This window comes from Neopelma chrysocephalum, unplaced genomic scaffold (assembly GCF_003984885.1).
Source record: "Neopelma chrysocephalum unplaced genomic scaffold, ASM398488v2 Primary Assembly neopelma1_108, whole genome shotgun sequence".
NCBI lineage: Eukaryota > Metazoa > Chordata > Aves > Passeriformes > Pipridae > Neopelma > Neopelma chrysocephalum.
The window spans coordinates 3,862,494-3,884,337 of record NW_020897773.1 but is presented as its reverse complement, the minus strand read 5'-3'; the positions used below and the strand labels follow the sequence as shown (position 1 = coordinate 3,884,337).

The 21,844-nt window shown below is 35.9% G+C and overlaps 1 protein-coding gene across 32 annotated transcripts in view; it reads left to right on the top strand.

Annotated features, from left to right (window-relative positions):
- NRXN1 (neurexin 1) overlaps positions 1 to 21,844 on the top strand; it is a 713,001-nt gene that overhangs the window by 51,625 nt on the left and 639,532 nt on the right. For 24 of the 32 annotated variants that reach the window (XM_027696590.1, XM_027696594.1, XM_027696589.1 and 21 more), the window contains exon 2: positions 21,607 to 21,624. The exons of the other annotated variants lie outside the window; for them this stretch is intronic. In XM_027696590.1, coding sequence (XP_027552391.1) covers positions 21,607 to 21,624 — 18 coding nt within the window. The remainder of the gene's footprint in view (positions 1 to 21,606; positions 21,625 to 21,844) is intronic. 32 annotated transcript variants of the gene reach the window in all.

The window sequence follows — 21,844 nt, the reverse complement described above, 5'->3', positions numbered from 1 at the left end:
GTCTGAACTTATAATTAGGAGCAAAATTCTCAGTTCAAAACCCATAGAATGCCATAAGACATAAATATTGCTAGCACTGAATACACAGATGAAAACTTTCAATATCCACATCTTTATATGAGAAGTAAATAGATTTTGATATATAATATATGTGAATTCTTGTAGCTACAAGAATGCACAGAAATGGTATTGCTTCTTGAAGTACAATCTGCAGAAAAACTTCAATGTAAAGTTTAGATTGTGCAAAAGACAATACTTCTAGCAAGATTTACTTGTCCTATCATTTGTACTAGGAACATTAACAAATAATTGGCTTGCCTGTTCATTGAGCTTCTATTTTTCCATGTAAAGCTAGACAATAGTTCCTACAGAACTAAGTAAAGAACTCAAATATGGATATGAAAGCTAAATGGTGGTGCAGAAACATCTGTAATTGTAATCAAAACACTGTATTTAAGAAAATTTCTAGAAATCTATAGATTAAGTGAAATCCATACTGTACAGCTTATATATTGTTATTTTAATGGTCCTGAATCAACCAAAAATTATAGTATAATTACTTTGTACAAAAATGATTATCCTTACTGTATGCAATAAAGCAATTGTTGTCTGAACAGGATTCAGCATACTTTTAAATAGGTCAACATTTTTTTTCAGCTGGTTAAGCTCCTGTGTTACTTACTTTACTAGAGATATTTTTGGGAATCAATACATGTAATAAAAACATGATCTGAACTTTTGGGAATGATAGTCTTCCATCTAACACATCTGTTGTCAATTCACCCCAGCCAGCAGCTACACACTCCTACAACCACTTGCTCACTTTCCACCAGCAGGAAAAGGAGGGAATAGGAAAAGCAAAAGATAAAAGACAAAAACTTATGGGTCAAGATAAACACAATTTAATAAGTGAAGAAAAGATGGAAAAAATGCAAGTGATGGAAAGGCAGTCACTTTCTCCTTAAGGAGGCCCATGCCCAGCCAGTCTCCAAACAATGGCTACGTTTGAAGACAAAAACCTCACAGTTTTGTTGCTGAACAATAGCATTATGTGGTACAGAGTATCATTTTGGCCAGTTCAGGTCAGCTGTCCTGACTGTCCCTTCACAGTTTCTTGTCCATTACCAGCCTACTTGCTGGGTGGCTGAATAAGGACCAGAGAAAGCTTTGGTGCTATTCAAGCACTATTCAACTACAGCCAAAGCATTGATGTGTTATCCATACTGTTTTAGTCACAAATTCAAACCACAGCACCATATGGCTGCTATGAAAAAGTCGACTCCATCTCAACCAGACCCAACACATAACTACAGTCTTTCTTTGATAGGTCATGTGCATGTGTATTTTTTCAGGTATTCAATTCACTACATAGCCTAAAATATATACTATAAACTTAAATCTCTCAACGCACATTAAAATACTTTTTGAATAACTAGCAAACTAGCAACTCTCTTTATTGTTACTTTGTTCTAAGCTTCTTTATCAGGTGCATGACTATCCTGCATAGGTATTTTCAGCATTCATTGTGAAAGTAGTCTAGTCTTTAAATTTCAGCTTATTCAGGACTTTGATGTCCATGAAGTACATGAATGAGCACAGTGTGATGGACTGCATCTTGATACTTAACAGAATACTGGCCAGAAGCAATCTAATCTCTGTTAGGGGTTTCCTTTAAGAGTGTTTCTAAGGATGTGTGTTGTTCTCAAAGACTGCAAGAGGGGCAAGATAGTGCCAAATTTTAAATTTACCATTAAAAAGAGCCATGTCTAGCTTGGCAACTTAGCTTTAGTTAAGAAGACTTTGGAACAAATATTCAAGAAAATTATTTGTTAGCAGTAGAAAAGCAAGAAAGAGATGAGTAACAGTAGGTCAGCAACCAATTACATTAAACCAATTCTTCAACAATTGTTAGAGATCGTCAAGAAGCAGCAAATGTCATGTAATCTTAAACAAATCTTTAGGCACTGTCTGGCACTATATTCTCTTAAGCAAGCTAGAAAATCTTGGGCTAAATTAAGTTTCTAAACTGCTAGTAAATTGCATACAAAGTTGTCTGGGTTACTGTGCGCGTTGTCAATAACTCCCTGCCAAAGTGAAAGGACAAAGCAATCACAGGTGTCCCTCCTAGAATCAATTCTTTGCTATTTTTCTTTGAGACCCCTGGTGGCCTAGTGGTTAGCGTGCAGGACTTTCACTGCTGCGACCACGGGTTCAAATCCCGGTCTCCTGGCCTGATGGAGGTCGTTAGCCCTGTGTGGCCATCCATCTATGAGAAGGACACTCTAAACAAACCTACGTCCTGAGGACCTCACTGCCATTGTCCAAGCTTGCTTGGCCCCGGCAGATGAACCTTAGGATTAAAGGGTGGGCTCAGTTCAGCGCAGGCTGTGTCTCACCTAAAAAATCCATTGCGCAGGCTGGAAAGGTAAAAGACCTTTCCCCAAATCTTCGTTCGCGAAGATGGGCCATTATTATTATTATTATTTATTATTTATTTTTCTTTAATCAGCCTGGATGGTAGAGCATAGACCAAGTTTATTAAGTCTGAGATAATGTAGAGCTGGGAAAGAGGAACCGTATACTCAAGAGCCAAGCTTTGAATTCAAAATCAGCTTTGACAAATTAGAGAAAAGGGCCAAAAGATATGTTAAAACTCTGTGGAAGCAAGTGGAAGGTGTTAGGCGTAGGAAGAAATTATGGACAGCAAAAATATGCTGTAGAAAAAACTTGCTGAAATACTGTTTCTTTGGAAAAGAATCTGTGAGTCTGCATGTATCACATTCTGCACAGGGGTTACCAAAGCCATGAAGCTGTAAAAAAAATCTAGAGAACATTTTATCTCTTGTAAGTGGAAATACAGCTTGTAAGACACGGTGAAGTAATTATCCAATTTTTCTCAGTGCTGTACTCCAGGCTGTAGTTCTGCATTCAATTTTAAGCATTGCATGTCAGCAACAAAGCAGACCTATGAAATAAAAAACTAAACAATCAGGGATACCTACCTTTACAGGAGAAATTACTAAGGGAGGACCTGATGGCAAAGATCAAGTTTGTGAAGGGATAGTATAAAAAGGAAAGAAATAGTCTGTTCTTCTATCCATGCTAGATAGGAGAAGAAATGATGGGGTTAAATTGCAACAATTAAGTATAAGTTTAAAAAGTAGGAAGAACTTTAATTATATGAGTAATGAAACAGTGAAATAGATGTAATGGGAGTTGAAGATGGAAAGACATTAGATAAAGATTATAAGGACTGACATGGATAGAGTTTATCCTACAGTAAGGCAGAAAAACATGCTGGATGGGTCTGGTTTTTATCACAATTAATTACATTGATATATCCCTGGAACGGAGTAAAATATTCTGCTTAACAGCTGGTGGCCAGAGGATTAAATCTTACAGTACACTAAAGGCCAAAGACAAAAAGTGCTAGTAGCTGTAAAAATTCTGTATGTGATTATTTGACTTGTAATATGAAATATTTCTGCCTTTGGGTTAGAAATAATGATTTTTCTTTCTCTTCCTTACTGCCAGTAGTCAAGTTGTGGAAAAATCCTACTTGTTTCCACTTTGACTAACCACAGAGGGTGAGGGCTTCACCAGGAGTTTGTTACTGGAAGGGAGGAAGGGACAAGCCAAAGGACAGTAGAGGTAGAAAAAGTGGAGCTGTGACAGTGTTTTTCTAGAATAGTTAGAAAATAGGAAAAGAATCCAACAACACAAATCGTATTTCAGTTTGCTTGCTTTGGACCTTACAGGGTCATAAGTAGCCAAAGAAATGACAGAATGATGTTTGGAACAACACAAACTTTTGGTGAAACTTTGCTACTTCTCCTGCCTCTGCTTTTTGGATTCTGTAGTGAGACAAAGAGGTAGATTAGGAAGTCAGAGTGAATTGTTTGTAATTACCTCTTTCCTGACGTGGCTTGATGTTTTGGCACATAATGTTATTGCAATGAATAATATGTGGTGCTTTTGTTGTTCTGGTTGCTTTTTGAAGACGTAATAGTTTGGACCCAACGGAACTGAATATTTCTCTTCCTTATTTCTGTCCTGAGAAAGTTTTTCTGCCTATATAACACCATTTCTTCTCTATTACGCTTGATAAGAAGAGATTTTTTTTAACTTTCCTCTTGGTGGAAAAAAAAAGTAAGTCTTCTTTATTTTCTTCTGTTTGACATTTTGTTCTTCATATTAAAACTACAATTCTTTCTACAGGAGACATAAAGCCAAAGGGAAAAAGGAAAGTCTGCGATAAATTAAATTTGCACTTGGGAGGCATTTCCTAAAAATGAGTACACATATCTGGGGTGCTGAAGATTCTGATCTGTTTCTTGCCCACATAATTAATAGTAGGAGAAGCGCTTTTTGTTATGATGAGAATTGTAAAAACTAGTAGTTCAAATAGTACTATTGCTAAAAAAAAAAAAAAGGGGCAGTCTAAATAGAAGAACAACTAGGATTCTTAGAATATACAAGCATTTACAGCATGGTGCTAATAACACCAAGGTTGGGGGTTCAATTCCCATACAGGACATTCACTTAAGAGTTGGACTCGATGATTCTTGTGGATCCCTTCCAACTCAGAATATTCTGTGATTCTGTTATTTAAGACAATGAACAACTTCCATGAGCACTTCCCCTCCTTAGTTTCCTAGCTGAATAAAATAAGGAGGTCACAAATTCTCATCACGTTCGTCACTGTGCATTTTTACCTACTTAAAAAATTAGAGTTTTAGAATTAAGTCCACCATCTCAAAGATCACAACAATTTTCACAGGTATTATAGTCTGAAGAAGCAGCATTAAACACAATTTAAATAATTCTCCTGTTTCAATAAAATACTATATGGTTGTATGATTCCTATCTGATCTCTCATCTGATCTGGACATCACCTACCTGTAGACAAAATATTATATGTCTAAGTCTATACAAACCTTCTATTATGGTTTTTATTCTCCATTTTTCTTGAATTGAATTAAAATTATCCTATTGTGTTTTCTTCTGCTCAGCTGTGAGCAGAAGGAGTCCTAGATACACCTATTCACCTCAATTGAGTGACTCTCACATCAGATTTGAGCACCACTTCTGGTTGCACAGAACTATTTCCTATCAAATTTTCTACCCGCTTCATGGAGGCATTTGTATATATAAGCTGCTGAGGTCCTTCCATGAAACACACTATAGAATCATGAAGAGGTTTGGTTGCTTAACAAAGTATGAATAATTGATCAGTGAACTAGACAGACATTTTTAGTGACCAAGCTTCAAAAATTAAAAAAAAAGGAGTATAAGGAGAATGAGCAAAAATTAACCTGAAGAAGAACCATTTTAAGAGGGCTTTTTTCCCCCAAGTAGTAAGTTTACCTGTAAAATACAGATTTACAACAAGATTAAATGCTTGTTTTAAATGTTACTCTGCATTACTTAGTAACTGTAATTGTTCTATGAACTCCACTTTGGAGTCATGGTATATCTGTAGCTGCTTGTAGAGATCAAGACCCCTATTTTCTCTTGATATTTGTTTACTAATAGTCTTGTGAACTGTCATTTCCATCTTTTTCATAACATCATGGCTATGTGACTCTTTTCTGTGAGGAGTGGTACTCATGTCCTAAGGGGTGAAAATGCTTTCTCACACTGATTTTTCAAGGTACTGTGTAACTCCTGCATGGTTTTTTGAGGGCTGTATGGTTTTGGGCTTTTTCTGTCCATATGGAGTGTGACTATGAGTGTGTTAGAGTTCCAGAGTCTACTAAAGTATATTTTGTATCCCTATAATGCAACCTAGCAGCCTCAAAACCTTTTTAATCATCTGTGTAGCAATGAATGTAGTTGCATATTACGTGTAAGTTGATATTCACATCATCTCTTCTAGAGAGAGTCCTGTTCAGCAAGGTGATGTGTCCTGTTTTACCAAACAGTTCATCCATTTCTGTTGTTCAGTTTGTTTACAAATATTTTTCCTTCCTTTCAAATCACTATTAAATTAGCCCTGTAATGTTTTGTTCACAAACCAATTTATGACGATGACAGGATTTGTTGATGCTGCACTGGAAATCAAATTTGGGCATATAGGTTTGCTAATTTCTCAGTGAAAAGATGTGTACTTGCCTAAGCTACTGATCTTAAACCAGTTGATTTGTGTGAACAACATCTCTATAAGTTAGTGGGAGATGTTGGTAAAGACTGAAGTCAATAATACACACTTATTACTATGCTTTCCATGGCAGAGAAGGATGCCAGAAAATGTATTGCCTAGGAATGACTTAGTTTGAGGTATTATTGTTGGTAAAACTCTCTATAACTTAAGACTGTGTTTTCCAAACCAGCCAAATGCCTTCTGAACAATTGCATATGGAGTACTAATTCACATTGATGAATGAGTGTAATTTTTTTTATCTCTGGATATCAAGCTCAACTAGTTTTAGTCTAACTCTGACTGGTAAACTGATGTCCGCCTTTCTTTTATAGCTGTCAATAATTCTCCATGCACTGCACCAGAAGCACAATGAGGAAAAACTTCAAATGGTACAGAGACTCACAGTTGTGTTCATAGTTTGCCTTGAATATATTTAGACTATTCTTTGAAAGTGGAAGAAGGCAATTATCGTTTTTTCTTTTTTTTTTTCTACCTAAGCCTGAAATTACAACTCATTTTTAAAATAGAATATATTAAATAAAAGTGCCAAACACAAAACTACTCACCTTAGTATAGTTTATTTCACATGACCGTATGTCTCAAAAAGATATACAGGAACAGATCTGAAATATCGGTACTGTCTCCTTTAAATGGCCCCAGTAAATATATTTGTTGAATTGATACAGAAAGAAAAAATAATCACTGCACCTGAAGAGAAAAAGGAAAAAAAGGTGGCTCCAGAGCTTTATAATTGTTCAGAAAATATTTGTGTAAGGAATGACTACTGAAAAACCTCCCAAGGTCAGTGAGATTCATGGGATTGTGCTAAGTTACACTAACTCTTATGTACTTGATTTTCCCCAAATAAATTGCTATTATTTTTCTTCTTATTTTCCTGTTTTTTATTTTTAATTTTTCTTTTTCTATTGCTGTTGTTATTGTTGTTGTCATTCTTCTTTAATGGGCATATAGTCTTTATATTTGCTAAGAAAACCACCAATTTCCAGGGGTTACGTCCAATTTAGTGAGATCACACTTATATGGAAATGATACCAAAATGAGTGTCACTGTTGCACAAAGATGACTAAACTCTCTATGCAAACTTCAGCCTTTACAGCCCCATCCTGTAATCCAGTTGCAAAATTCCTATTGACCTGCAATTTCCAGTGGGACATTTATCTCGTTTCAGAAAAACATGGCTGCTGTTAGTGCTGCATAGTGAACTTCAGTTTTCCTTTGTACCCTTGTTTTCTTCCAGCATCTGTGAACCCCATTCTTCAGATTCTGGAGAAACTGGGAATTAGAAAGCGTGTTGTTTCTACTCAGATTAAATCTGTACTCCACTCTACTGAATTTGTCTTACCTTATTTAATGTTTGTGACTACAGCTATTTTTACCATATTTTGACTAATGAGAAAAAAATAGCCAACACTTGTATGATATCTTTTTTCCTAAATACCTTTCTCCTCTTTTAAAACTCCAAAGTGTACGTAAGTTGAATGAAGCAATTCTAAGAGAAGAATTCCAGTTTTAAATGAGATTATGGGTGTTTCAACCAGAGATTTGAACTTTTGTTATAAGGGACTTCAACCAGTCTGCATATATTTGAAGTAGCTCTCTTGTCTCAGTGGAGGTTTACATAACCATATCTTCCATCAGAATCTACACTTTCCCACTGCATACTGACTCAAATCAATTCAGATGAAAAATTTATTTGACCTATTTTTACTATCTCAAATCATATCTAAATATGTTTCTAAATATGTTTGTATGTAGGCATTCACAAATAAAACTTATGAAGATGATTTCCCTGTGATAATATCAACATTTTCTGTGTTGCTTTTGTTTCATTTTATAAAATACCAGTTTATACAAACTGCCTTGACCTAATTTATAGTATGCAGCTTGGTGAAGCAACAACTACTCACTAGAGATGGAACTAAGCTCATTTTAACTACAGCATAAACCCAGATCTTGAAAACATTGTGGTAACTTCCATTACACTAAAAGCTATTGATTAGAAATGCTTCCCTGGCAGAAAATAAGTACTCGTGAACTCTTGTTCCAGTGATTCACCAGGAGATCTCAATGGGAGTTGCAGATGACAAGTAGCAGCACAGCAGATAAAACATGAAAATCAAGGAGAAATCCAGGTCTTAGCCAAACTGTATAAATTAATGAAAATATTTCTATTCTCTAAAGAGAATCCCGTTGTAATGCATAAGAACTATTCTCACCCAGTTTTTCTATCTCACTTATTTTTTAGTAGTACTTTACCTGTTTTGAGTATTTAAATTTTACACTTCTTATCAGGCTACTTGTTACTGAAGACAGGAAAAGCATGTAATGTAGGACATTACATAAAGGACATGTCCTTTTAATGTAATTTGATTGTAGTAGTATTTGTTAAGATACATCTTTTATATGTGTTTTAAATACATATAGATGTCATTTGACACAGGACATAAGAGTGACAAAAGCAAAGCTGCTTAAAGGTTATGGCAATGCCCTGATCAGAAGCTGATGTATTTTAAGAATTTGGCCCCCTACAGAAAGTGGTGGTAACTCACTAATAATGCAGACTGGATAAAAATTTGTAGTTGTCAATATTGAACGTTGAAGCACATTCAAAGTGATAAAAGAAAAACACTTGAGACCTTTATATTCTAAAGCACTTCTGGAGACAAATGGGTTTTTGAGGAGGGAGAGCTGGTTTATTTTAATGGAAGTAAAATGAGGTGGCTGCACTCCATGCATTACAAGCATGTTTTGGGAAATGTGCTTTGAATTTTTTTTCTTTTTCTAAGAAGCAAATTATTTACGAGCATTAGATGTTCTTCACAGCAGACACTTTTGGAATAAGTATACATTTCATAAAGCAGGAAGGCACTTGCAATAAACTTTAAAAAGCAGAATGAGAAAATGTATCAAGACTTTTTAACCTGCTATGTAAAGAGGCTTTGCTATTGAAAATAACTTAAATTATGTTGTTAGTGGCTTTTGTACAGTTCTTATAATTTTGTTTTGGAAGAAGCTATAGTTATAGAACCACAGTTCCTTGAACTATTTCCTTTACAAAAAACAACATACAAAAAATTCAAAATCCTATTAATTGGTATTCCTTTTTCAAGTTCATAAGCACCTTCATATGCTTTTGTTTTGTTGAATTGTAAAGAGACTTTTCCTGCAGTTCAGTGTGATCTATTTCTGTTCCTTGGCATGATGTGACATTTTGGAGGAGCTTTCAGTTAGTGAAGTAAATTTTTTTCACATGTTCAGTGTGAAGATTGTTTCTGGTCTGGTTTTAATATATGTCACTAGTTGGACCATACAACATCATTTATTGTTCACCATATTGGCTGCATTCATTACATTTATACACCCTTTACATTCCATAAGGTATTATTATCACATGAATGACTGTGCATATTCTTATGTGGCCTATGTATTCAAAATATACTCATAAAAGTCCCACCGCCTTCAAATATGAGTTTCTCTCATAGTAGATGGTTAGTTTCTTTGTTCTGAAAATGTGATTGAAAAAAAATATGCAAGAAATGTTTGTGCTTTGTTTGGGAGGTCTGTTAACGTGATTAAGTACATAGGTTATATGATACAGGATCCTTGCTTTCATGATTATAATTCTGTTAATTGCCTAATGGCATAAATACTCTGCCAGAGAGCAATTTTAATTATGGTTTAGATGTAGGAGTTTTTCCACTTTAGGAACCTCAGAATTATTCCTCCTCTTCATGAATTAAAACTAGGAAGCAGATGATTTGTGTGTTCATTTCAATAATAGGGTAACAATCAAAAAAGATTTCTGTTATTTGTCAGAATTTGCCTTACAGAGAAGGATTTTCCATATAGGACAGTTTACTTAATCCACTTATTATTAAAATTTTGTTTTAAAAATATAAGAAATACCATTTTATATCCTGCTTAAAATGTAACCTCAAATGATGCTATCTAAGAAATACATTCAGAACACATTTTAATGGATATATTTATTCATATTACTCAACCAGTAATATTTATGTCTTCCCTGTTGCTCCTTCTATAGCTCTACATTTAGATGTTCTCATTAATTTCCTTCTAAAGTTCTATTTGACTCAGTCTCATGAAAGGTCATACAGTATTCTCTACTGTCCATTTCTTATGTACTACAGGGAAATATACCACAGAGACCACTTTTTATGAGGAAGAGTTTTTGTGAGAAGTTATTGTAATTGGTTCTGATAAAAATTTTGTACCAGAAATAGTTCTTCACTAAAGAGTCCTATGTTGCTTTTTCTTCATGCCATCTTTGCTCTAACCAATTTGCCAACTGTAGAGGAGCTGACAACAGAAAAGTTGCTTTGACACATTTTCATTGGCAACATGCTACCGTGCTGATGTATTATGATGCATGACTTGCATAACTAAACAAAAATTAATTTTCACATGACCTATACTGAAGGTAATGTTGGTTGTGAAGTGATTGAAGATGAACATCAGAGTACTATCCAAGGAATATCTTTCAGAAAGGAACAAAGGTAATAAGGAAGGTTTCAAGAATTGTCAAAGACTACAATTATAGCGGGTGTCTGCTATAGTCCAGTTGACCAGGAAGAAAAAAAAATGGATGAAGCCCTGGTCCTCACAGGGAACTTCATCCATGCTGATGTCTCCTGGAGGGACAACAGAGCAGAATATAACCAATAAGAGAGGCTCCGGCAGTGTATTGATGATAGCAGAGCCAATCAGGAGAGGTAGTCTGCTGGACCTCACACACCAAAAAGGAGGGGCTCGTTGGGAATGTGAAGATCAAGGCAGCCTTCAGCCTTGTCCAGGTGGAGTTCGGGACCCTGAAGACACAGAGGAGAGTGAGAAGAAATCTCGCAGCAGTTGCCTTCAGGAGAGCTGACCTTGGCCTCTTCAAAGATCTGCTCAGAAGAGTCCCATGGGATAAGGCCCTGAAGTGAAGAGGATCCAGAAAAGCAGTCTAACATTTATGGATCACCTCCTCTCTGCACAAGAGAGTTTCACCCCAACAAATTTGAAGGCAGGCAAAAATTACAGGAGCCTTGTGTGCATGAACAAAGAGCTGCCAGCAAAACTCAAACACTAAAAAAGAAGCCTTCAAAGGGTGGAAGCAGGGACAGGTAACCTGAGAGGAAAGCGCTGCCTGATCATTCCAGAGTGAAGTTAGGAAAGCCAAAGCCCAAATGGAATTTCATCTGTCCGGGAATGTCAAAGACAACAAGAAGGTCTACTATAAGTACATTGTTGACAAAAAGAGCAGGGAAAATGTGGACCCATTGTCAACAAGACAGGGGACATGGTGACACAGAACATGGAAAAGGAGGAGGTCTTGAATGCCTTTTTGCCTCAGCCTTTACTAGCAAAAACAACCTTCAGGAATCCCAGGTCCTGGAGACAAGGGGAAAAGGGTGGAGCAAGGAAGATGTACCCTTGGTGGAAGAGGATCAGGTCAGGGAATACTTACTCAAATTGGGCATAAATAAGTGCAGGGCACCTGATGAGATAGATGGGATACACCCACATATGCTGAGGGAGTTGTAAGATGTCATTGTGAGGCCACTCCAGACAACCTTTGATCAACCATGGCATGTGGGAGAAGTACCCAAAGATGGAAGAATGCAAATGTCACTTGCATCTTCAAGAAGGGCAAGCAGGAGGACGAGGGAACTACAGGCTGATAAGACTCACTGTGTTCTCTGGAAACAAGATGGAGCAGCTAATCCTGGACACCATGTCCAGGCACATTAAGGATGAGAAAATCATCGGGAGCAGTCAGCATGGCTTCACCAAGGGTAAGTCATGCTTGACCAACTTCATAAACTTCTTCTTGTCTACCTGGATTTCAGTAAAACCTTTGGCACTGCATCTCATAAGATCCTCATAGAGAAAGCACAGCTTACCCAGAGAGATGATGGAGTTTTCCAACACAGGATTTATTCAAAAACCATCTGAACATGACCCTGGGCAGTCAGCTCTAGGTGGCCCTGTGTGCACAGGGAGATTGGACCAGATGATCTCTAGACGCATTTTCTACCTCAATCATTGTGTGATTCTGTGATAGTGATTAACTCTTAGGAAGAGAAGAACTAGCTCTACCTTGTCTTGGGTTAATTTCTATAGAATCCAAAAATGTGACTGTTTTGAAATCTCTACCTCCGCTAGAAATTTTATTTGTGAAATTCTGAGATAGGAACAGTCATTGATGAAAAATCACTGTAGCCAACCACAACATTGCCAATCAGGGGTTTGCCAAAGCACATCAGGTACAGTTTCTCCTTGTCAGGAGCCATCTTTTTCACCTATTCTAAAATAATGCCTGCATGTTTTTTACCTCACTTGTAACATTATAAAAGTTATATATTCTCATGCCAAGAAAATAACTGTTTAACCAATTTGTATCAAAGTTATTAATTAAAGTCAAGAACAGCTCGAAAGAATCTTACTGATTTTGATGTGTGTAAGTACTCTGTACATGTGGTAATTCAATATTCATGTGGCTAAAAAAAAAAAGTTTCATTGTTTCACAATTCCTGAAAAGTCTATGGAGGAAATAAAAAATACATCCATTCTTATTTTAGCTAAGGCTGACTAGAGTTTAAGTGAAGAAATGTTGATCTTTTTAACACTAAAATTTCTTGTAATTAGATTAATTGTCATTATCTATAACAACTAATTAATCAGAATAACATTCAGCATTAGCATCGAAATGACTGCAGACTGCTAAAGCAGAAAATTAAGTTGAGTTTTTTTAAAAAGTAAAGATATCTATTTTGTTCACTTGCAGTCACAGATAGCTGTGATTAAATTTTAATTTGATGTCAAATTAAGAACTCGGTTGCATTACGCTGACTTCCAAAGTACAGCTCTACTCACTTAAGAGGAGTTTCCCATTTAAATGAACAGAAGGTTTGTTCTTTCAAAGGCAGGTTCAGCTCAGTTCACATCCACAAAATGAATCTCAGTAGTAGCCAAGAAAATTTCATGGTGACTAGCTGAAGAACTATACAACAAAGTGATTTTGAATGTTGGTACTCTATTTTTAATTGTGTACATTGCATCTTCTACATTTTTAGCTGCTAAATCTTGAGAACATTTCATACCAAATTGTCTTCTGCCACCTGTGTTAAAGTCATAGCATCACAACAGCACACAAGCATTCCTTACTTCGGTATAAAGACAGCCTGTGAATACAAAATTATGACTGGTTTTGCATGCAGTCCTGTTAATTTTGGTGTTGTACTAGTCTGGGAGGGCACAAATATCCAACTACAGAGTCAGGGCCTGAGTGAACATCTCAGATAGGCAAAATGTGCAGTATATGTCTTCACCCTTTAGTAAGTACTATAAAGGAGAAATGCTATATTTACACAGTAGAGATTGTGCAAGCGTAGATAGCTCACTGTACAATACAAAACCAGTAGAAAAGTTTCAGGAAACATTGTTTAAAAACAATATCCTCCTCATGGACAAAACCCCTGACCTCTCCTCCTTTGAGTCTCCTGCTCATGTTATCCACTGGATCATCACCTCTGTAAAGCTGCCATCGAATTGGAAAATTACTTCTGCCATTCAATCACTGCACAGCATTTTTACTCACTGTCAGCTCAGCTAATCCTATTCTATTAATGGGTCTAATAGACAAGTTTTGTTGAAAGGATGATTTTATGGGGGTTTGATTTCTTCTGATAGTAACTGGGACCTGATTTTGCAGCCTCTTGGATAGACATAATTGACTACACAAAGCACAGAGCAACAAGGAAATATTGAGCAGTTTCTACTCTCACATACATCAAAACAAACATTAGTAATTCTGAAAAATCTTTATTCCTCATTTTGCAGAGGTTTCTTAAAGCAGTTGTTGAAATAAGTTATGAGTTTGTCAAATTAATTTCAAAACAAGTATTCTTAAAATAGAAATACCCGTGTCACCCCATATCACTTTCATAGAACATAATCTGTACTTGAAATTACTCTCTGCCAGCCAGAAGAGTTAATTCTTTATGAGAGGTTTTGATAGGAATAGCCTGAAAATATGTTTTCATGTCATGTACCCAGCAGGGCTAAATTGAAGAAAATCCAAAGGAAATGCCAGGAAAAAAAAGTCAGGCCATGTAAAGTGGACCATATACAGTCAGTTCCTAGTTCTATTAGTCTATCCATTCCCTGTGATAAGAAAGAAGACCCCCTACTGATTACAAGGAAGAGGTCCAAAAGCACAAGTCAAAGTAAAGTGTGCAAATCTCAGAGATTTTCAATGGAAATTGAATGTTTGAAATCCAGAGAAATGGTTCCAGAGGATAAATGGAAAAAGAGCAGCAATTCTTAAAGAATATCTGATTATTAAGCAAATTATATAGATTTATATTATGTTTTGTTTCCTACTTATACATAGAAATTAAAACAGTGAGGAGAGAACGTGGTTATTGACTGGCCCTCACTTATGCAAATGACTTATTTCTCCTTTCATTATCTCTATTATTAACATTACTAAATTCAGTTATTAAAAAACTTTTGATTAGTGGTTGTTGTTACTGCAGCCATGACACAGATGCAAGAATGCTTGCCCCAGTGACTGATGCAAACTTCTTTGAAGTATTGATGTACTGCAAACAGGTTGTAAGTTTAGTAAATATGAGGATAGCAAGAACCATTTTGGAGAAAAAGAATTAAATTTATTGAGGTGACAAAATAAGGCCAAAGTAAAATCATTTGGGATTGTAATATAATTAAAAAGCAGTCATTTGTATATCTACATCATGATCTCTTCCATGAGTCAGTCCAGGTTTATTTTGAAGTATGGTAAAAATTACTCAAATAAGAGGACAAATAACTTTCCAAAAATGTCAGTTACAGGAAGCAGTTGAGAAAAAGGAGACATAAGTATCAAAATGCACCTATTTGTTAACTACTGTGGCTCCAAAGAAGGAAAAATAGAAATTCAGACGTGCAATATCTAAAAATATGTAATGCTAAAATCATCAAATATTATCAAAATTAAGCTAAAGCAATATTGAATGGGTTCATGTTTGATGCACTTGTGATGATAAGCAATAGGAAAGTGATAAATCTGGATAGTAATGAAAAAGCACCAAAAATGTTGCCTCAGAAAGAGTAGTCATTTAATTATGCCTTGATTTTGATTCTGTTTCTCATCTGCAGATAACTGGAGAGAGTATTAAAAAATATAACAAGATGTAGAAGTAAATTGGGGGGAGGGGTATTTTCCTATTGCGAACAATAGAGGAAAAGAGGTATTTGTCTGAATGATTTTTTTTTTCACCCATTTTATTTGATTTCTTCATGGGAAATATTTCTTAGTGAGCTGCTTGTGTAAATGATGCAGAGATTGGTTCTGAGAAGACAATTTTTTGAACATTTCTTGTTTAGCAGGATGTTGAAGTATTTGCTGCTGTTTATACTTGGCTTCTGTTCTCATTTAACCAGAGTAAATTCATACATTCATATGAGTTATGCCCAGAATTTGCTGCTATGAAAATACTAACCTGACCTCCTAAATGGCAAAAAGCAAAATTTATTCCAATGATACCTACAATGCAGCCCAAATGCAATAATTGATACACAGTTTCTCTTAGGGAAAGGCTCTGTCTCAAGATTTCAGGGAAGAACTTCCTAGAATTTCCAATGCTTATTTTATCTTTTTCGAAAATTTTCATCTGCTTTTCAGTTTGAACTTTTCTGACTCTTGATCCCTATATTTATCTGGTTGAAAGGACTTCCATCTATCAAGAATCTTTCTCCAATTAATGATAGTTACAGTCTGGGTTCAAGACATCTCTTAATCTCATCTTGGATATATTCAACAGGATGAGCATCTTAGGGCTCTTTTTGTAAGACATGGTTGCTGAGTTTTCTTAGTTTTTTCTTTAGGAATCACTGTGGGGAAAGTTTTTTTTTGAAATCTCTCTCATTTTTTACTTGCTTTTAAATATATGAGTATTGGAACTGTGATGACTTTAGTTATGTCACAAAAAATAATGCCATTTTCTATTTCTGTTCATTATTTCTTTGCCTGAGCATTAAAAACTTGTCCTGCCCCTCCTACTTGCTGCTTCACACTAGGAGCTTATCTACAGTAGCTTAACTAAAATGATCTTTTTGTTATTTCATTCTCAAAGCACTTGGGATACATAGCACTGTCCAGAAAAGGTGGCCTCACCTAGAATAAATTCATTGAGTTTTATAGAATTTACAGAAGTGTACTGAACTTGGGCTGATTGCTTTGTCTTCTAAAAAAATTGGCAAAAATATCTAATTTTGCCCTAATGATCATCATTTACCAGAAAGCCTTGTCCTTATTTTCAGTCAAGACAGGTCATTTGTGCTGCTGACCTTTCTCCCAGGTCTTGAACAGGGCATTCCAGAAAAGAAGGGATCTTCACAGAGATAATGGAGCTAGAACAGAACCAAATTCCTGTTACTCTGAAATTTCTCCCTTTAACACACACACAAAAAAAAAAATCATTAGAGTCCCTGTGATATTTCTACCCACTGCACTGGGAAGTCCTCTGAATGGGTCTATCCAAAGTTTTGTGGAGACTGAGAGAGGCCCTCCATTGACTTGAGACCTAATGGAGCCACGTGGAAACATAGGAGCCCTAGATTCTGGTAGATTTGTAGATTTTGTGTATGAATCCCAAACTTTTTTCCATGAAACCCAGCTGTAAGAAATGCTGTTTCCCTATTTACCTAGTATTCAAGAAGGCTGCTACAAAATCAGAGTTCTGTACTAGTTATCTATATAATACGTCTAGTTATTCATATTGCAATCAATAATTACAATCAATATGTACAGTGGTTTTCAAAAGTACATTTCTAAAAAATGCAAATAAATCCTAATGGAATTTGTCAGATACACAATGAGAATATCAATGGTAATAGCCACAGGTATTCAATGTATTGCTTTAGTTCATCATTGTTGACAATATGGCTGTTCATGCTTTATGACATACTTGATAATATACTTCATGTTTTCATATCCTTTCCAAATATTTTGTTTTGAACCACATGTTAATAAAACAAATTTCTCTAACAATTTGAGAAACTGATGAGAGAGGCTAAATTACATTATCCAAGAGATGCAGGGTGCAGTCCCACAGAAAAATCTGCCCCTCGAAATGACATTACCAAGTGTAGGATTTTTAAGTAGATAAATTTATAGAGAAATATAACTGTGCATTTTTCTTTGTATCTTAAACTTCTAGCCATCATTTTTGTTGCAAGACACCTTCATAATATAGCTTTATTTCAGGCAACTTCCTCAGTAGTCATACTTCTGAATATCTTTTGAAATTTCATGAACTGTGTCTATGGTCTGTTATATCCTTCATGCTGGAATGTGATTTTGAACTATAACTTAAAAAAAAAAACAAACACAAACCTATAGAAATGCCTCTTCTAATATGCTGTTTCTTATTGTGTTATTTCTATTTTTGTGACTTCAAAATACTAAGATACTGTTTCTTCTGTTTATCATGAAAATGCCAGTCTTATATAATTGTTGGGTCAAATATTGTGTTTTGTGTGGTTCAGGTGTAAATATTCTAGCAGATGAAAAAATGTAATAGCAGAAATAACTATTAAACATATAAACAGACAGTTATCTTTTTAAAAAACAAGGTTTCCATGAAGAATCTCCAAATAATAAAATGATTCTTGAATTATTAAAAAGATACTGTAAAAACATTAGTCCCATTTTTATGTGTCACTAAATCGTAGTGGTATTCTAGAATAATTAGAATTGGTTGGGCTTTTGCTGCAAAAAAACATGGAGCAGATTCTGCTCTCAGCTCAACAGGGACAGGCTGAGGCAATTCATCTGAAGATAATAAGCCAGATTCACAGCCTGTGTAAGTTGTATAGTTCTACTGATTTCATCTGTGTCACCCCAGATTTAAATCAATTCAATATTTGGCTCAATATGCACAGTCAACAGATTACACCAGTAGTACTGAAAGCAGACTTTGGCCAAAGGAATTAGGTTGTAAACACCGAAAGTAGCAGTGCAATTTACTTTTGGTGGTGGTGGGCATCAGGGAAGGTCTGGGAAATAAGCATTTGCAGTGGATGAAAAACTGTCTAACTCGAGAGAGCAGCTTGGTGTAACGTAAAAATAGAGGACTCTTCAAATCTACTTGAACCCAGAGTGCTGAAGGAAAAGTTACGTGTCTGGCCAATTGTCCCAGTGCTTGTGGAGGCTCTAAGGCTGTTCTGCTCCTCTCCTGCTGCGCTGACAGTCCCTTTTGTCCTGTGCCTGAGCTATGCATTGGTGAAAGTCAGCAGAAAAGGCAAAGAGTCGTTCTGTGCCGCTGCCTACAGCAGTTAGGAGTTGCCATTTTGGGTCTTGAAAGGCTTTGGCTCCACAGATGTCAACAGAGCTACTCAGTAGACAATAAGGACCCCCGGAGTGGATGGATGTAAATGTGGGTAAATTCAGACTATGAGTGGATCAGCAGTGATAGAAACGTGCGATAAAGCTCTGCTCTACAGCTCTACCAGTGCAAATCTAATGGTATAAATACAGTTACTCCTGATTTAAATGAGGAAAATTTTGTTCACTCTGAACTGCAACTTGATTGTATACATGGCTTTCAAAAGAGTTTCCCTTTTCTTCCTTTCTTTTTTTTGTTTGGTTTTTTTTGAAGATAGACTGGAGTAAGCAAAATGAATAAAAAGCGAGGTTAGAATTTGGGTCTTCTGGCTTCTTAGTGCCTGCTGAGAAGAATAGGCCATACCAGGAAAATGAGAAAAGCAAGGAAAGTGTTAGTGATACGGAAATATATCTGCCATCACAAAAGAACCACTTTAATTAAAGAAAATTGCTCAACACTAATCTATCGTAAAAACCTTGTAAAGTACCATAAAGAAGCTGAACTAATTTTTTTCTTAGATTGCAAAACTGTTTAAGATGGTTTAACTTACCATGACAAAAACATGTTGAGGAATGAATTTTCATTGCTGTTTACTGACGCGTAGGGGTTTGGCTATTTTATTCACAGAGTAGGAATTCAACTCTTTGAATTTTATTGAATTGGCAATGTTTTGACAGCTTAGCTTACTGTAAGTTAAAAGTTTAATCAATCAGACGTTTAGGGAAAGCTGCTTAGCTAGTACAAATCTTTCTGGTGAAAGTCATCATAAAAGACATACCTAAGAACAGGGCTTGTGATATAAAAAATATGCTAAACCCTGTACCCAGATTAGTTTAACCATCTGACGCTGCCTGTGACGTCATTTTCAGAACTCTTTTCTTTGACTTTGACATCATGAGGAACTAAATTGACCTTTTAACAAGTTCATGTGCTAGTTTTAAATAATCATGTTAAGCTGAACGTGGCACCCAAAACAATGCCATGGCAGTGTTGGTATAGCAATTTACCAACACTGTGATAACCAGAATTAGATGAAAGAGCCTGAAGTTATATTACAATTGAAATAATTAATTTATTTTTCACTGAGTTCATGGTTTTTTTGTACTTAGAGAAAGGAAATTACTATAAGCAGTTAAAGGTGGAAGGCTCTTCCAGAAAAGTTGAGGTAAAAGTAGCTATTTCTAATAGCCCAAATATCACTGGAATTTACACTGCATATAGAACATAATATCTTTATCTTGTGAAACTGTGTGTTTTTCATTTTCTCGGTGAATTTTATTCAATTTATTGTTCTGGAGGTGCCTACTCACAACAGGCATACTGCTTTTGATATTGTATTTTTTTTCAGTCTCTTACTTTCCTAAATGCATGAAACAGTATTCATCCTTTGCACTTTCGTAACTAAACTTTCAGATAGTGAGATTTTAGAAGTTTAAATTTAGAGTGTGTAAATAGAAAAGGTGACTTATAATATCTTAAACTGAATAACTTTATCTGCTCTGACCTATGAGTATTACAACTGAAAACTGAGAAACTTAAACCCTTAGTATTCATCATTTACAGTAGTTGTTTTTTTAAAGTGGTAGATTTTTCAAATTATTTATTGGAGCACTGTCTATTATGATGCTATTTTTCAGTGCTTTCTGGCATTACCTTATGAAGGCTTTTCACTATAAGTGACACAGTCTGGGAGGAAATGACTACGCTTAAGAAATATCATTGAGCCCAGTTCTGTGTAACTTGTTTTATTATTTATTTATTGGTTTACAATATATCAAAATTAGTTTAGTTTCATGGTCATGAAATGACCTGTAATGACAGAACTGAGCTTCAATCTGCAATGGCTTCTGCTAGGTCCCCAGGAAGTGTTGGTGGAGATGGCACAAACTGCAGGAAGAAATCTCCCAAGCAGTCAGACTGCTGTGTTGTCACCCTCCTCCATTTCTTTGTTGGTTCCACACAGTCCATCTCCTTGACTTGTGTGTTGTTTTTCCTTTGTTAATTTACCTTTCCCATTTTTTCTCTCCCCTGAGATATCTTTGTACTCTTTCCTATCCTCTCCTTGGTCAGAATCATAGTGGGCAGCTGAGACATTCTCCCTTAAAATCACCCACACAGTGGAGGAGCTAAAGACTAGACACTACCATGAGTTTTAGGACACTGAACCTGTTTCTCGACTTTAAATTCTGTCCACTTCATTAGCTGAGGCTCAATTCCTAGTCCTCTCTTGCTTTTTAGGCTTTGGGGGAACCTTATTTTCCGTGCCCCACATTAATGTTGGGTTGAGGATAGAAGGCCAAATTATTGCTTGTTGCTAGCAGCCTTTTCAGGGGCAGAACCCATGCCTGGGACTGCTGTGGCCTTTGCTTGCTGTGCCAGGCAGAGAATTTGTTGATTTTTTTTTTTTTAAGACGTGCAGGCTTCTGATGCTGACAAATGCTGTGGAACATGATTCTATAGCTCTGACTTATTGAACCCAGTTTAAATGCCAGTTTCTCCATGCTGGGTTTGGAGATTTGACCCAATGACCAGAGTGAGTGCCTCAGTAATGACTGCAGGATCAGACACACAGCCTGTGGTAGCACCTTCATGGCATATTCAAAAATTTAGCTTATCTGAAATTTAAAATCACCTATTTCATACAGGTTGCTAAGGAAAATTCAGAATAGGAAAGTAGAACCAAATTAACTTAGAATTCCTATCACAAATGACTGGTGGCTTTAAAATGTATAGTTATAAAAGTCTTACAAGAAGATCCTCTGATTAATGACTAATAATAATAATTGCACGTACAAAGAGCTGCAGTAAATCCTGTACAATTTTTGCACTTTGGAAAGAGTATTGTTTTATTTCCTATCACATAAAATTTGTTAAATAGACAAAACACTGCTTCCCTGGTGCTTTTGTTTTTCCCTCTGGATTGTAGCAATGGAGCACTTGCATGTTGTGTTTGATGCCTTGCATGATGAAGACATGCAATGGCAAGTTCCAGTCTGCATGCTGCTTAATGAATGTTTTCCTTTTCTCTCCTTCCCTGTTATGTGCTTACAGAAGACAACTATGTGGAAGGTGGGTGCTTTCTACCTTATTTTCCTAAGCTCTTGTTTTTCCCTTCTGTTTAGTGATTTTTTTTCCCTTCTGCTTAATGTTATAAAAGTACACAGTCATTCAATACGGTAAGTTGCATTTTTTACCTATAAAGGTATACAGGTTTATTAGATAAGTGTGATTTCTTTTTCCATACAGAACACAAGCAAAGCTCCATTTTAATCTTGGTCTTATTGGTGTA